This window comes from Venustampulla echinocandica (assembly GCF_003357145.1).
Source record: "Venustampulla echinocandica strain BP 5553 chromosome Unknown scaffold_4, whole genome shotgun sequence".
In the NCBI taxonomy this organism is placed as follows: Eukaryota; Fungi; Ascomycota; class Leotiomycetes; order Helotiales; family Pleuroascaceae; genus Venustampulla; species Venustampulla echinocandica.
In genome coordinates, this window is record NW_022474209.1 from 1,518,010 (window position 1) to 1,531,822 (window position 13,813).

At 47.3% G+C, this 13,813-nt stretch overlaps 6 protein-coding genes across 6 annotated transcripts; 2 read left to right on the forward strand and 4 right to left on the reverse strand.

Annotated features, from left to right (window-relative positions):
- Positions 1–156: 156 nt before the first annotated feature.
- Positions 157–2,263, reverse strand: BP5553_06804 (putative HC-toxin efflux carrier TOXA; the record flags this gene model as incomplete). Its single annotated transcript, XM_032015427.1, has 5 exons — positions 157–1,018; positions 1,070–1,342; positions 1,392–1,397; positions 1,455–1,866; positions 1,918–2,263. The coding sequence occupies 5 exons, from the start codon at positions 2,261–2,263 to the stop codon at positions 157–159; spliced, it is 1,899 nt and encodes a 632-aa protein (XP_031868848.1).
- Positions 2,264–3,298: 1,035 nt separating this feature from the next.
- BP5553_06805 (Uncharacterized protein) lies at positions 3,299–4,980 on the forward strand (the record flags this gene model as incomplete). Its single annotated transcript, XM_032015428.1, has 4 exons — positions 3,299–3,552; positions 3,599–4,055; positions 4,100–4,669; positions 4,726–4,980. 4 exons carry the CDS (start codon positions 3,299–3,301, stop codon positions 4,978–4,980), a joined length of 1,536 nt encoding a protein of 511 aa, XP_031868849.1.
- Positions 4,981–5,259: 279 nt separating this feature from the next.
- Positions 5,260–6,909, reverse strand: BP5553_06806 (Uncharacterized protein; the record flags this gene model as incomplete). The annotated part of the gene is made up of 3 exons (XM_032015429.1): positions 5,260–6,184; positions 6,236–6,676; positions 6,731–6,909. 3 exons carry the CDS (start codon positions 6,907–6,909, stop codon positions 5,260–5,262), a joined length of 1,545 nt encoding a protein of 514 aa, XP_031868850.1.
- Positions 6,910–7,896: 987 nt separating this feature from the next.
- On the reverse strand, positions 7,897–9,478 carry BP5553_06807 (Cholesterol 7-alpha-monooxygenase; the record flags this gene model as incomplete). Its single annotated transcript, XM_032015430.1, has 2 exons — positions 7,897–8,800; positions 8,850–9,478. The coding sequence occupies 2 exons, from the start codon at positions 9,476–9,478 to the stop codon at positions 7,897–7,899; spliced, it is 1,533 nt and encodes a 510-aa protein (XP_031868851.1).
- A 399-nt stretch (positions 9,479–9,877) lies between these two features.
- Positions 9,878–10,864, forward strand: BP5553_06808 (putative Short chain dehydrogenase; the record flags this gene model as incomplete). The annotated part of the gene is made up of 4 exons (XM_032015431.1): positions 9,878–10,363; positions 10,429–10,501; positions 10,583–10,652; positions 10,702–10,864. 4 exons carry the CDS (start codon positions 9,878–9,880, stop codon positions 10,862–10,864), a joined length of 792 nt encoding a protein of 263 aa, XP_031868852.1.
- A 205-nt stretch (positions 10,865–11,069) lies between these two features.
- On the reverse strand, positions 11,070–12,971 carry BP5553_06809 (putative Cytochrome P450; the record flags this gene model as incomplete). Its single annotated transcript, XM_032015432.1, has 7 exons — positions 11,070–11,120; positions 11,173–11,543; positions 11,599–12,213; positions 12,267–12,335; positions 12,399–12,483; positions 12,538–12,619; positions 12,727–12,971. 7 exons carry the CDS (start codon positions 12,969–12,971, stop codon positions 11,070–11,072), a joined length of 1,518 nt encoding a protein of 505 aa, XP_031868853.1.
- Positions 12,972–13,813: the final 842 nt, after the last annotated feature.

A 13,813-nucleotide genomic window follows, 5' to 3' on the forward strand; every position in this document is an offset into this window, starting at 1 on the left:
ATATTCTCCAAGCTAGTCAGGTTCCTAACTTTAAATTAATGAGCTACAAGAAAACCTCAACAATCCACTACTAAAGCATATCAAAACATTCGATTTCCCCCATCCAGAGCATAGATATCCCATCCTCAAGCACCTAAAACAATTGCCTTCCCCAACCTACTTGCTCTTGACCTCGGCCCCAACACCACTCTTCGTTTCAACCGTGGTCTCGTCGGTTGTGGCCTCGTTGGTTGTGGTCTCGTCGGTTGTGGTCTTCTCGATGGTTTCAGCTTCAGCCGTCGTGTCTGTAGACTTCGCGGTCTTGACGCTCTTCCATTCCGGGAATAATGACAGTAAAAGGCCGATACCGCCAGCTGCTATGGCTACAATGAATGCTCTTGTCACTGCATAATTGTAGGAATAAAGGACATCTGGTAGGAACCGCGGTGGTGTTGCTTCAGCAACCTTGGCTGCACCAGCGGCAACAATTGCAGGGATTTGGTCGACAGGAATGCGTTTCGTGAGCTCCGAGACAAGGGAGTTACTAAAGATGTTCTGGGCGATTGAGACGGCAAGGGCACCGCCGAGACTCGTGAAGAAAACCACTAGAGAGTTACCAATAGCCTGGTCTTCGACACTCAACACAACTTGGGTGGCAACGAATGGAACTTGGAGAGAGAGACCACAGCCAATACCAGCCAAGAGCTGGTAGCCGATCCATTTTCCTGCGTAAGAGCTGACCTCCAGAGTGTAGAGAAGACTAGAGCCAATAGTGAAGAATATAGCACTAAACCAGAGGAACGGTACGTAGTATCCGAAGGTTGTGGTCATTCCGCCGGATACAATTGAGGCCAGCGTGATACTCACTAGCAACGGGATCATGCGAATTCCAGAGTTTTCCGCAGAGACACCTTTTACAGCTTGAAAGTAGAACGGGAGATAGAAAATGAGCACGTAGAGACCCAGGCCTAGTATAAACGTAAACCAGCAACAAGACCAGACTGTGCGTTGTTTCAGGATGCGGGGAGGAATTGTACCTCTGTGCCAGTAATTAGCAGATAATTTGGCCACTTTCGTGGACAGTACTTACTTATCCCCAAGCTTAAATTGGATAGCTATAAACACGGCAAGGAGAAGGAAAAAGCCGAGAAGACAACCCCAAACCTTGGAATCGCTCCAAGGGTATGTTACTCCACCCCATTTCAATGCGAGAAGTAGACAAATGACAGCACTGATGAGTGAAATTGCACCAAGGATATCTAGTTCTAAGAACTTCTGTTTTATGCTTTTGTCGTTCTTCTTGTGATCCGGATTCTTGAAGACGAGAAACACGGCAAGAATAGTCACACCACCAAAAGGCAAACTGTCTATCATTAGTTAAGTTCGCATCATTGCGTCCAGTTGGAATATACTTGATCCTATAATTGTCAGCTTCTTATCGCCTGAGAGGATTTTCAATTTGAAAGAGCTCATACCAGAAACACCATCTCCACGACACACGGTCCGTGAATGCGCCTCCAATGATGGGACCCACAATGGATGCAATTCCAAACATACTCGACAAAGCACCAATATAGATTGCCCTATGTCTCAGAGGCACGCTAAAACCAATGATGTTCATAGCCCCAGAAAACAGTGCCGCTGCTCCTATACCTGCCACGGCACGTCCAACGATGAACATAGTCGAGGTTGATGCAGCAGCACAGAGTATTGATCCGAGCTCAAAGATCAGCAATGCGGAAATATAGGTCCATTTTACATCGAACAGCGTATAGATCTTTCCAAAAGTTGGCTGTAGCGCGCAGTTCGTGAGCAGATATGCAGAACCATACCAGCCAACATCGTTGAGAGAGTCAAAGTCTGTTGTGATGCGAGGGATAGCAGTTGCTGTAATTTTTAGCAGGCAATCAAGAGGTCCCTAGAATGGTATAGTCGTACCGATGACAGTGTTGTCTAATGCTACAACAAACATAGCAAGACATAATCCGAGTGTGAGCAGAGCCAATGAGAGACCACCTGGATATTTCGTCACATTCTCAGTCTCCTCTTGTCCCTCCACCTTGGGCACCTCTCCTTCAGTGTCAAGCATAGTAGCATCATTGCTGCTTCTTACAGCGGGATGACTCGGAGGAGCATCTTGGTCGAGCCTGGGGATACCAGCAGAGACTAGAGGACTGTCTGATAATGTTGAATTCTCAGTCCCTTCCGCTGCTCTAGTTGGCGGATGTGGCACTCTCACGGTGTCACGCACGACGGCCGCGGGTAAGGGTTCTGTGGCAGCCATGATGACTATGCTAATAGCCAAGGTGTGAAAATACAGTGTTCGTTGTAAGCGACAGATATCACTAACGCCCACCTCTAAGAACGCTCTACTTTCTCTTCGAAATATTCTGAGCCGTGCCTCTGGAAAGAATGGGTTTGGAGGCGTTGTTGTGAGGACAGCACAATTGGTTGGACCTATTGACGTTAGGTTAGTCGAATGGCACAGCGAACAGGTATAGCCGATGTTGAAACAGGCGTATCGGTGCTCGAAGCAACGTTACACACAGGAAAGCCAGTAAAAAATGAGTGAGCTGGCACGGTAGTACAATGAGATAAGAACGTCATAGTAAGCAAAGCGCTCGCAATGGAAAGAGGCTCAAACATGCACAGTACTGTATGGATGGAGTATATCCATGAGGATAAACCCATGATAGATTAAGATTGATGATGGTGGGTACAGGGGGGGAAGTCAATACAATGGGGGCCCGTCAGCAGCCCTGCAGACACGGATCCATAGGTAAGGGTCTACTGGTAAGGATATGGCAGCCATGGATCAATGAAGGATCTACACACACTACATGCAAAAGCAAATGCAACCACGGTCGACATAATCAACAACCCGTCCCCAGTTAACGGCATGTGCCGCAGCTGTTGCATAAGACAAAGCTTAACAATGCGGGAGACATGAGTGGGTAGAGTATTGCGCCTCATTTATTTACCAATATTCAATATTTACCTTTCATTTTATCATTCGAATAATAGGATAAAATATTAACATAGATAGCCAAATAGGGAATTTTCCGAAGTATTCCTTTGCTTACAATATTGGGCACACCGCCAGAAGAAATGCTGCAAAGGGGCGGCACTGCTTATCTGACTCTGTTCCCCGTGCCGCCCCCTGATGAGAGCTAGAATTATCTAGTAGGATCATGCCGGAGGGAGCATAGCTATGCGCGATGATGAGATACTCTGATGGATTGCAGATCTATGTACGAAGTAACCTTCGCTGTTTGGACATTGCATGCCAGCTAAGAAAAATTTCAGAATTTCAGTCACTATGGCTACACCAATTTCGAATGTCGAGACTGCAGAAGTGCTGGCAGATTTGATAGATCCCCATGGGTCTTTTACGGCTGCAGGGTCGTCTGATCAAAACAGAGACTCGGAGCAGGACATCGAAAAAAGTCGAGAGTTGTCGCCTTTTGATGTTGTGGGATTCGATGGCCCAGGAGATTCATATGATCCGGTGTACTGGTCCAAGAGTAAGAAATGGGGGGTCCTCCTAGTGGTAGCGTTGATGACTCTAATCACGTATGTGTATACTTCGAAAATATTGAGGCCTATGCTAACAATGCAGACCTCTGTCTCCATCGATGTTCGCATCCGCTCTCCCAGAAGTCTTGATGGACTACCCTCCTGACAAATCTATCCTATCCACTATGGTTGTGTCAGTCTATGCCCTTGGGCTTGGATTTGGGCCCTTGGTGATCGCCCCGCTCTCTGAGCTCTATGGCCGGCTGGTGCTGTACCACGTAACGGCCATCCTCTTCGTAATATTTAGCATTGCCTGCGCTGTAAGCAGCAACCTCAACATGTTGATTGTGTTTCAATTTCTCCAAGGCTGTGCTGGTTCCGCACCTATTACCATGGGAGGTGGAACTGTCGCTGATATGTTTTCGCAAACGGAACGGGGTTCGCGGATTGCTGTTTTGGCAATCGGCCCACTTCTGACGCTGCTTTTCGGACCTGTAGCTGGATCTTTTTTGGCCGCAGCGAAAGGTTGGCGCTGGGTATTTTGGCTGATGGCTATCTTAGTAAGTTTTCTTGCTGTGTTATTTGACAACTGCTGACTTCTCAGGCTGGAGCCACAGAGATTTTATACTGTTGTTTCCTACGGGAAACTTATCCCTCCGTTGTACTCGAAAAGAAGGTTCAAAGCATCCGCAATGAGACGGGAAATCAAAACCTTCGGTCGAAACTACATAAGGATCTCTCACTAACAACTCAACTTTCGGTGTCTTTGATCAGGCCATTCAAGATGCTCTTCCTCTATCCCGTGGTGCTTGGTCTTGCCGTGCACGTGGCTATCGGATACTCGTATTTCTACCTCCTTCTTACCACACTAGCTGGGGTCTTTATAGGAGAGTACGCTTTCGGGGTCGACATCATTGGGGTGGTATTCCTCGGCATCGGAGTAGGCATGGCAGCTGGTGCTATCAGCTTTGGCATACTTTCCGATAAGAGACTAAAATACAAGGCCAGAATGGGTGAAATGAAGCCTGAATATCGGCTGGAACCTATGGTCGCCGGTGGCATATCGATTCCGATTGGGTTGTTTATATACGGATGGGCAACGCACTATGGAGTTCATTGGTTCGTTCCAATTTTGGGCACAGGATTTGTCGGTTTGGGTCTCATGTGGCTCCTGGTAGGTTCATAATTGCTCTGCGGTGGCACTGGCAAGAGGTACTAACAATTCGGCAGTTACCAATTGATACTTATCTGGTCGACGCATATCCAATGTATGCAGCATCCAGCATAGGCGCTACTACGGTCTTTAGATCAATCGTGAGCGCATTCCTACCCTTGGCTGGCCCGCCGATGTATGCGAGGTTGGGCCTTGGATGGGGTAATTCTGTACTCGCTTTTATCGCGATAGCTTTTATCCCTGTCCCGTTGCTATTTCTCAAGTACGGCGAGGCCATACGCAAGAATCCTCGTTTTCAGTGGGAACTTTGACGAGTGGCACGTTAGTGAATTTCTGGATAGAAACTTAATAACACATTCTTCTAGTTAATTGAAGTCGGTATCATTCAAAACTCAAATCATCCAACATGAGACGGGATAACATTTGCCGCTCGACATGTTTATGTGATTCAGGCAATTATATATGAAAAAGACATTTATTTTTATTTTTTTTTCGCTGTGCAACCCAAAGACAGGAAGACAGAACGTAGAGGCTGTTGTCATCCACTCCAGTTTCTCAATCTCTGACCACTTCTGGCCATGTCAATCTCACTATTCCGATGCCAATGCAAATAAACTCTTTTCCTCACTCGTAGTTGTGACCTTATAAGCCCAACTACGATCCTCATACCCCTTCCTCAACCGCACCTTCACGTCAATATCCCCCAACGGCGGCAAAATACTCGCCGCAACATTGCTGTAGTTAGGCTCGGGGAACTTCCACTCGCCACTATCGGGCTCAACATCGTACCTCACAATAATCATGCCAACAAAACACATAACCTCGACAGTAGCAAAGTGTCGCCCAGGACAGAGGGCGGGCGCACCACCAAAAGCACGGAACGCAACCGGTGAGCGCTTGATCTCACTCTTCTTAGTGAAACGGTAGGGATCAAATTCCTTTGCCTCATCACCCCACTGAGAAGTCTCGTAATGCAAGACAGCGCTGGGGATCTGGAGGATTGCACCCTTCTTGAGCAGATAACGGTCGTCAAGAACGGTGTCTTCTAGAACAAAACGCGGAGAGGCAAATGATGCGCGTGTGCGTAGTGTCTCCTGGTAGGCGGAGAAGAGAATGGGACACTGTGTTCGGATTTCGGCAGTGTCGAGGGTCCAAACATCTTTTCCGCTGGAGGAGTCAATTTTAAAGACTTTCTCCACTTCGGCCCGGATGTCTGATAGCAGAGTTGGGTTGGAAACAATGTTAGCCAGCGTCCAGAAGGCAGTTGGTACAGTGTTGGACAAGATACCAGTTCCACCTGGGACTTCCAGGCGAGCGATGGCCTCAATCGGGACTCCATTGTCGAGTCCCGTCTGACAACGCGTTTGTGCCATGATAGAAGCCTTCTTCCAGGCTCCACGACGGTAATAGTCAATCATTTTTTCGGCCAGGAACTCCCGCCGTTTGTAAGTCTGGCGGGCGGTTAATTGCGGTACCACATTAAGCAATAGCATCGTAAGTTTCGATTCGTAAGCCCTAGTTATATTGGTCAAGGATGGTATTCAGAGACTTCGGAGATGTAGTTACCAGAATGTTTCCTCATAGTTGTCACGTGTATATGGATTCTCAGGGCCATATACAGCATCGGTGCTAGCAATCGAGATAACACGGCGAGTCCATTTCCAGAGAGAAAAAGAATCTTTTTGTGTTGCAAGTTTATCGGTGTATTTCTGGAGATTGGCAAGCATTGGTATGTTCATCAGATCCAAGCCATGGCCGGTAAGAGATGGTGACATGGAGTGGACAAGTTTCCTGTGAGCTCCTCCCCCTCCACTTTCAAGCTCTCTCAGTAATTCAAGTGAGGGGCCGCCAATGCCAGCCAAGCGTTGGGCTACTATAGTCAAGATAGGATCGAACGAGATGGTTTTAGCATTTCGTTGGACTGCCGTGACCAGCTTAGTCGAGTTCACAACATATGTCCTGCCATTGGGCATGGAAAATGTGTAAATCGGCTTTTTGTACTTGACGCTGTTTTTAACTCATCAGAAAACCATCTTCTTGTCATTATGAAGGATAACGAACCTAGTACGTAGATAATAATCGCTTCCATACTTCAGGAATCCCGCCAAATGTCCCAGTATTGGAATTTTCTGAGAAATCAGAGGAGGCTCTCTAGGATCAAGTTTAAGGCGCAATAATCTATCCAAAAGTACAGCCAGTACAGCAAAAACTGTGAATATTGGGACTGCGTTTGACAACATTGTCGGTAGGTTATTTTCTTCAAAAGACAGTCCTTTGATTCACCTTTGTGTTTAAGGCCGACCTTCAAATTTCGGTAGGGAGTGGGGGTTGGGCTTAAAATCTGAAAGCAAGCACCAATCCTCTTGTCTTCCACGTTACTGCAATAATTCTCAAAAAACGGATCTTAGCCACACTAAGCTCTAAATCATCAATCGTATTTTCGATATCCCCTTGATACAAGGCAAATACTCTATATCGATTAGCTCAATATGAATACGAATACGCCGAAATTACACGCGGCGCATTTTACGCCGCGTGAACTGATAAGAAAGACTTACAATGCAGTCCCAAGTCCCCGGAGGTACAGCGGTGAAGTATTCGTAGAGCACTAGCAAGGGTCCCTTGATTGGCACTGTGTCTTACGCGATACAGTAGTAAACAGAGCGTCTTACTGACCTTACTTGGCAAAGCATGATGGGCGTCTGGGGGGGCCTTACAAGCACCCTACGAATACTTACCCGCTGAGCCTCCGCAGGGAGTGAGCAAGTCAAAGCGCCGGGGGCAATAATGGCAGGGGCACAGCATCCTAGGGCGGGAGGATCGGGGTGCATATGGGGTGCAGACGGAGTGCTACGTGCTTCCACCCACTCGGCGAATTGGGTTTCATCACCCCAGCCCCATACTACCTAAAGCTTGTTTGCACGACCGCCAGCGTCATTTAGCGCTTACGGAAATAGGTACGTACTCGAGTACACATCCATCGGTTGGGAGCATGTATCTCACTGTATGTACTATTCCATTGCAAGACGCGTTTTTTTTATAAAATAGCCCTAAACCGGAAGGTGATAATGCCGCATGCAGCTTTCCAACCTCGGCATCCTGCCCCCGTTGGGCTCTCAGCTAGGTACGTACTCGAGTACTATCCCATTACAGATTCACATGAAAGAAGCCGGAAATCGACACCTGCGCCGCAACTTGGTCTCGACTCTTATCGCACTTCCAACTGCCTAGTTGGAAGCCAAGCTAAACTTCAGCTTCGGATTCCCCATCTCATATCCCCACTCTCCATCAGTCCCCGGCAGCGGCTTCATATCCACCGCAATATCGCTCGAAGGAGTCGCAATACCTGACATCGTGTAGGTCAGCTTGGGAGTTGTCCAGTAACCCAACGCCGGCTCCACATCAAAGCGCGAAATAAGCATAGCACCAATACACAGAATCTCCAATGTCGCAACCTGTCTCCCCGGGCACAAGTGTGGAGCGCCACCGAATGAGCGGAATGCTACCGCAGGACGTTTTGGGCCGTCTGTTTTGAGTTGACGGTTGATATCAAAGGACGCTGGGTTCTTGCCCCACCACTTCTGCTCGGCGTGGACAGGTGCGAAAGGCATCAGGATGAGAGTGCCTTTTTTAACAAGGTACTTGTTGTCGACAATCGTGTCCTGGAGTACTCTCCGTGCCGATGTACCGATCCCGTGCATGCGAAGTATCTCATGATAAACAGCCACGAAGCGCGGGCATTTTGTTTTGAGGCTGGGAACGTCCATCGTGAACGTGGGGTTCCCATCGCGGCTGCCCTTGATGATGGCATGAGAGATTTCTTCACGAACCTCAGCAAGTAGTTCGGGCCGCGCATATATCTCTCGTATCAGCCAGAAGAGCGCCGGAGCCGTATTGGATAAGATGGGGGTTGACATTCCAGCTTCGAACTGAGCGATGTCTTCAATCTTGAATCCGTTCTCTTCAAACAACTTCCGCCTCATAGTGACGAAGGTGGAAGCCCCTTTGTTTCCGTCTTGATAATATTTGAGGAACCCTGCGGCCAGCTTTTTACGGCCATTCCATGCCGTGCGAGCTTGGTACTTGGGCCACACGCTGGTTAAGAGACTTCCAGCATTATTCTCGAATGCCCTAGAAAAGTTAGCAAAGTTCGATGCTGAGATTTGGATAATGAACTCACCAGAAAGCCTTTTCAACCTCCACGTCATTCATGGGGTGGTTTGGTCCATAAACTGCACCAAAGCTCGTTTGGGAGATGACATGGACCATCCATTTGTAAATACCAAAGTTGGTTCCCCATGAAGGTATCTCATCCATCAAAGGCTTCAGCTCAGTAAGCACAGCATCGTTCATCTGCCGTGCACCCTCCACGGTATAGAGGGTGTGATGAATAAGTCTGTGATGCTCCACACCCATGCCCTCATCGAAACGCCCATTGTCCACAAACCAAGCCTTACACAGCTCTGGTCTGAGGCCTGCAATTCGCTCTGCAACATATGGAATCAAAGGAGCAAATGACAACGTCTTCGCGTTGCGTTGAATGCTGTGTATGATTTGGGAGGTGTTCACGACATAACTCCTCGTGCCAAAAATACCAAGTGTAAAAATGGGAGGGCGGCTCTTTGCAGAAACACGAGTATAATATTCAGGACCGTATCTTACCAGTCCATAAAAGTGCCCAAATAATGGGACTTTGTGGGTGAGCAGCGGCGGCTCATTCTTTTCAAGGTGCGGACCGAGAATCTTTTCGAGGACAACAAAGGTGAGGCAGAGAACAAAAAAGATGATTATGTGGAGATAGATGTCCATGATTTCCAACATACGGCAGTGGTATGGAGAAGCGGTGGGTATACGCGTTTTCTGAGATAGAATTATCGCCTTGACGATGGTGGTCGGCGTTAAGATGGTTTGAATCATTTAGGGTTGCCTCAGCACATGTATACTGATTTGCTGCGACTTTGAAATGTCCCTTATTAGTTAGTATTTTAACTAATAATAAATATTGAATTTATATATACATTTATTATGTTTTACAATGTAGTTATTAATGCTACTAGGATCCTTGACGAAGTAACAGGGGTTTTACAACTATATATCGAGGGGTATCTCGACGAGAAAGGATTGTTGTGCCAAACCAGTTAGATAATAATCCCACCTACACAGCGAAATTACACAGGGCAGCTCCCCATCCTCTCTCGATCTTCCAATATGCCACAGCTTACAGACAAAGTCGCCATTATCACTGGGGTTTCCTCAGGCATCGGTCATGCAACAGCACTCCAATTCCTAGGCGAGGGTGCACGAGTCTTTGGCATCGACATATCCCCGTTTCCCACCACCGCTGGTCTCACGGACTCACAACAGTCCCTGTTCGAGTTTCACCAATGCAATCTGGTAACTTCCGGAGCCATACCTACTGCAGTCAGCTCTTGCAAGGCAAGATTTGGCGACCGGATTGACATCCTAGTCAACGTGGCTGGCGTGATAGACGGCTGGTCGAGCGTCGACACGACCACGGATGATGAATGGAGCCGAGTCATGGCTATCAACTTGGATGTGCCTGTTAAGCTGATGCGTGAGGTTCTGCCCGCCATGAAGCTGCAGAAGAGCGGTGCGATTGTCAATGTCTGCAGCAAAGCAAGCATGAGCGGCGCGGCTGCTGGTGCAGCTTATACGGCTAGTAAACATGCTTTAGTAAGTGAAGGATCACTTCCTAACCTTCTAAATGTGGAGTACTGATAAAGCAACATCGCTTCTAGGCAGGTGTTACCAAGAACGTGGCGTGGCGATTCCGTCTGGAAGGCATCAGATGCAATGCCGTGTGTCCAGGAGGTGAGCCGGCATCCGACTCTCAGATATTCTTAGGATGAACGACTACGTGTATCTCGGTGAGCTACTGCTGACCTTGTTTAGCCACCACGACCAACATTGCGACATCAATGAAGATGGAATATTTTGACCCCGCAGCTTTTGCGGTCTTTCAGTTGGTTCACCCTTCTAGTCCAAGGCGACACATTTTGACCAGACTCCAGACCCATTATCCAGCTACACTGTGCAAGTGATACAGCAGGAATACCAACAACGCATATCAGCCCAGCGGATATTGCAAATGGCATCAGATTCTTGGCCTCTGATGAATCAAAGATGATTAATGGTGTTCTTTTGCCAATTGATACTGCATGGTCCACTATCTAGGAATGGGTCCTCCTTGAGCTGAAAATCATTGATTGTATGACTGCGTGTTCACTTTGGGTTTCTAGAGATTTTGGACCTCTGAAAATAATCAAATGATAATTCCTTTCTGCACTATCATAAATGACTATATGGTTTCTGGTTCTATGAAATGATTGATAAACTACTTCGAGGAAATGTTGGCTACTTTTGTTCCCAAGGTTCAAACTTAGACAGCCCTCTCTCTGAACATTACAGCCTTTTCCATATCTGGGATGACCTATTATAGAATCAGCATTAAATATATAATATGGTTCAATCTTGTGTCTCACCATGGTCTCAAAGCTGGAGTTCTTGTATCGGCCAGCTGCTGGATCTACCAACGCGAGGTCATAGCTCTGCAATATTTTACTAAGAATGACTTTAATCTCATCAACAGCGAAGAACCGTCCAGGGCAGGCATGTCGTCCGTAGCCCCAGTTCAAGCTGTCCCGGCTTGAAGTCACAAACTGATGTTTGTTCATATCATCTTCACTGCGTTTACGAAGCTTGTAAAAACGGAAGCCATCAAATTCATCTGCATGGGGATAGATTGATGGATCTGCATTGACAGCGCCGGCCGGAAGCTCAATATTACTGCCTGTGGGTATTACTGTACCATTGGACAGAACCAGATCTTTCAGAGTCTTGCGACGACCGTTTGCTATTGCCACTTAGTTAATGCTTTCAATTTAGAAGCTGCTTATCCGCAAACTTACTTAGACCCGGAGGATTGTAGCGCTGCGATTCCTTCATGAAGCTGTCCAACATCAACAGCTTGTTGAGTGTTACTTTTGTCAGAATACCACCGGTTGATTTCAAGGCCTCTCTGTACTCTTCTCTCAACGGCTCATGATACTCAGGATAGGCAGCCAAATCAAACATCTCATGCAAAAGTGTAAAATTGGTCGAATGAATAGCACCCATGGCAAGTGCCAATTGCAGATGAGCCTGATGATGGAGCTCTTCATCAGTACCAGCTTTATCACCGAGTCTATCAATCATCCACTGCATGATATCGTCTGGTTTCTGATAGTCTGGATCATTTTGCATGGCATCCAGGCGCTTTTTCAAGACGGGTACCACCAGTCGTTGGGCTTCTTGGCGGGTTGCATGCATACGAGCTGGTTGTGGCATGAGACGAGCTGCAATCGGACGCAAAAACACTGGCCAAAATTTAATCGACTTGGCTGCTGCGAAAGCATCCATCCAATAGTCTACTGAAATTCGGAGCCAGTCTGGGTCACGACAAAGGTCCATTCCAACAAAGGATCGTGCCGTGACAGATGCAATTATATTCTGAGTTGCCTTATTCATAATAACGGCTTTCCATTCTAATTAAGCGTCCAGGTCAGCGGGGTCAACGAAGCAAGGCTGGTTAATTTACCTTTGCATGAACCTATTTCCTTCCCAACAATGTAGTTGACTTCATCTTCAAGAGTTTCCGTAAGCCTTGCTGTGGCGGCCGGTCAGAATCATTTCGCTGAAGCAGAAGAAGCAGGCAGAACAGTTGACTTACCCATTCCTGGAGTTAAGTCCCGGTTTATGGCGAGTTCTTTCAAGTCGTCTGATATCAAAACCCCAGTATAATGGGTTGCAAAAAGCTAGAGTATAACATTAGGCTGGCTGTTAATGCTATCTTTCTGTCAGAAACTCACGTCCGAGATAGACCCCTTGAAGCTTAGTTCATCATCTTTGAAGTCACACAATTCAGTGTAAAACCTCTGCCCTGCTACAATTCTAGTTCCTATAGGACGTATTAGAAGGCAAATAACGATGTGGGAATTTGGAAAGAGTTGCCTTCTGTGGTTGTGATCTGAAATAACCCATCCTTGAACTTGTCGTACCCTTCTTTGAGGAGAGCATTGGCGTCGGTGACGTACTTCTTTTTCCTCTTTGACAGGCTTCCAAGCTCCAAGCCTACAAATGGAACTTTTGCCTCTGGTGAGCTCTTCGTAAGAACAAAACTAGCATACGTCACGGCAAATAGCACCAAGATAGCCACTCCGAGCGGTCGACTCTCGATTTCGTAAAGTTTTCTGAAGATTGTTACGGGCACCTCATTGATAGTAACAGTAGCATTGAAGGCCATGGTGAGGATTGAGGATTGATCAAACGTGTTACTAAGTGTGAAGATACTCTTCGAGATGTGGAAGGTAAGATGTGGGCATCACCAATTTGGCATCCTAAGTGTAGTGTCTTTGCTACCTGTTGCGACCCTGCAATATGAATCCTCGCTTACTCAAGTATAGGGAGGACATCCTCGGATGCACCACGATACTGCCCAGGCCAAATTTACATCTAAATATGCCCGTTTTGCTCTACAAGGAATATTATTACCTGTAGCGTGCGGACTACCCCTTGAGGCTAGTAATGTCTGTAGATATAACATATACCTAATTAGGTAAGATTTTACATCTACAGATATGGTTTAAAAGCATACTACTTAGTAGTCCAATTACGGGCATAGTGCATATCTTCAGCCAAATCATAGCCTGCATTCCGTCCTTATCGTGAGGCGCCACCTCATTCTTCATTCTACTCGAGTCGTCACAAGCTGTGCACATGAGGCTACATGGTCCGTACTTACGTACACGATTCCAGACCATGTATGGATAGGGGCTCGGATAGGAGCTCGGTCCCGAATCACGCAACAGCCCCGGTTGGGCAATAACCTACAGGGGCAGGGCAGGCTGCAGCTAAGACCCTTTTGGACACCACAGAGCTAGCCCCAACTTACCGGAGAATGCCGGTCAGCCCTTGCCGACGGGAGGCACCGCGGGACCTCCCGCGTAGAGAGTAGTTTATTCACATGGGTCAGATCCATTTATTACTCCGTAGGGGCGTAAGCATGGGTGCGGGGGCGGCTGGGTTCTCCACCTCCCCCCTATTCACGGAGAGAGTACTTCGTCGTTTATTTACAGGGTCAAATTC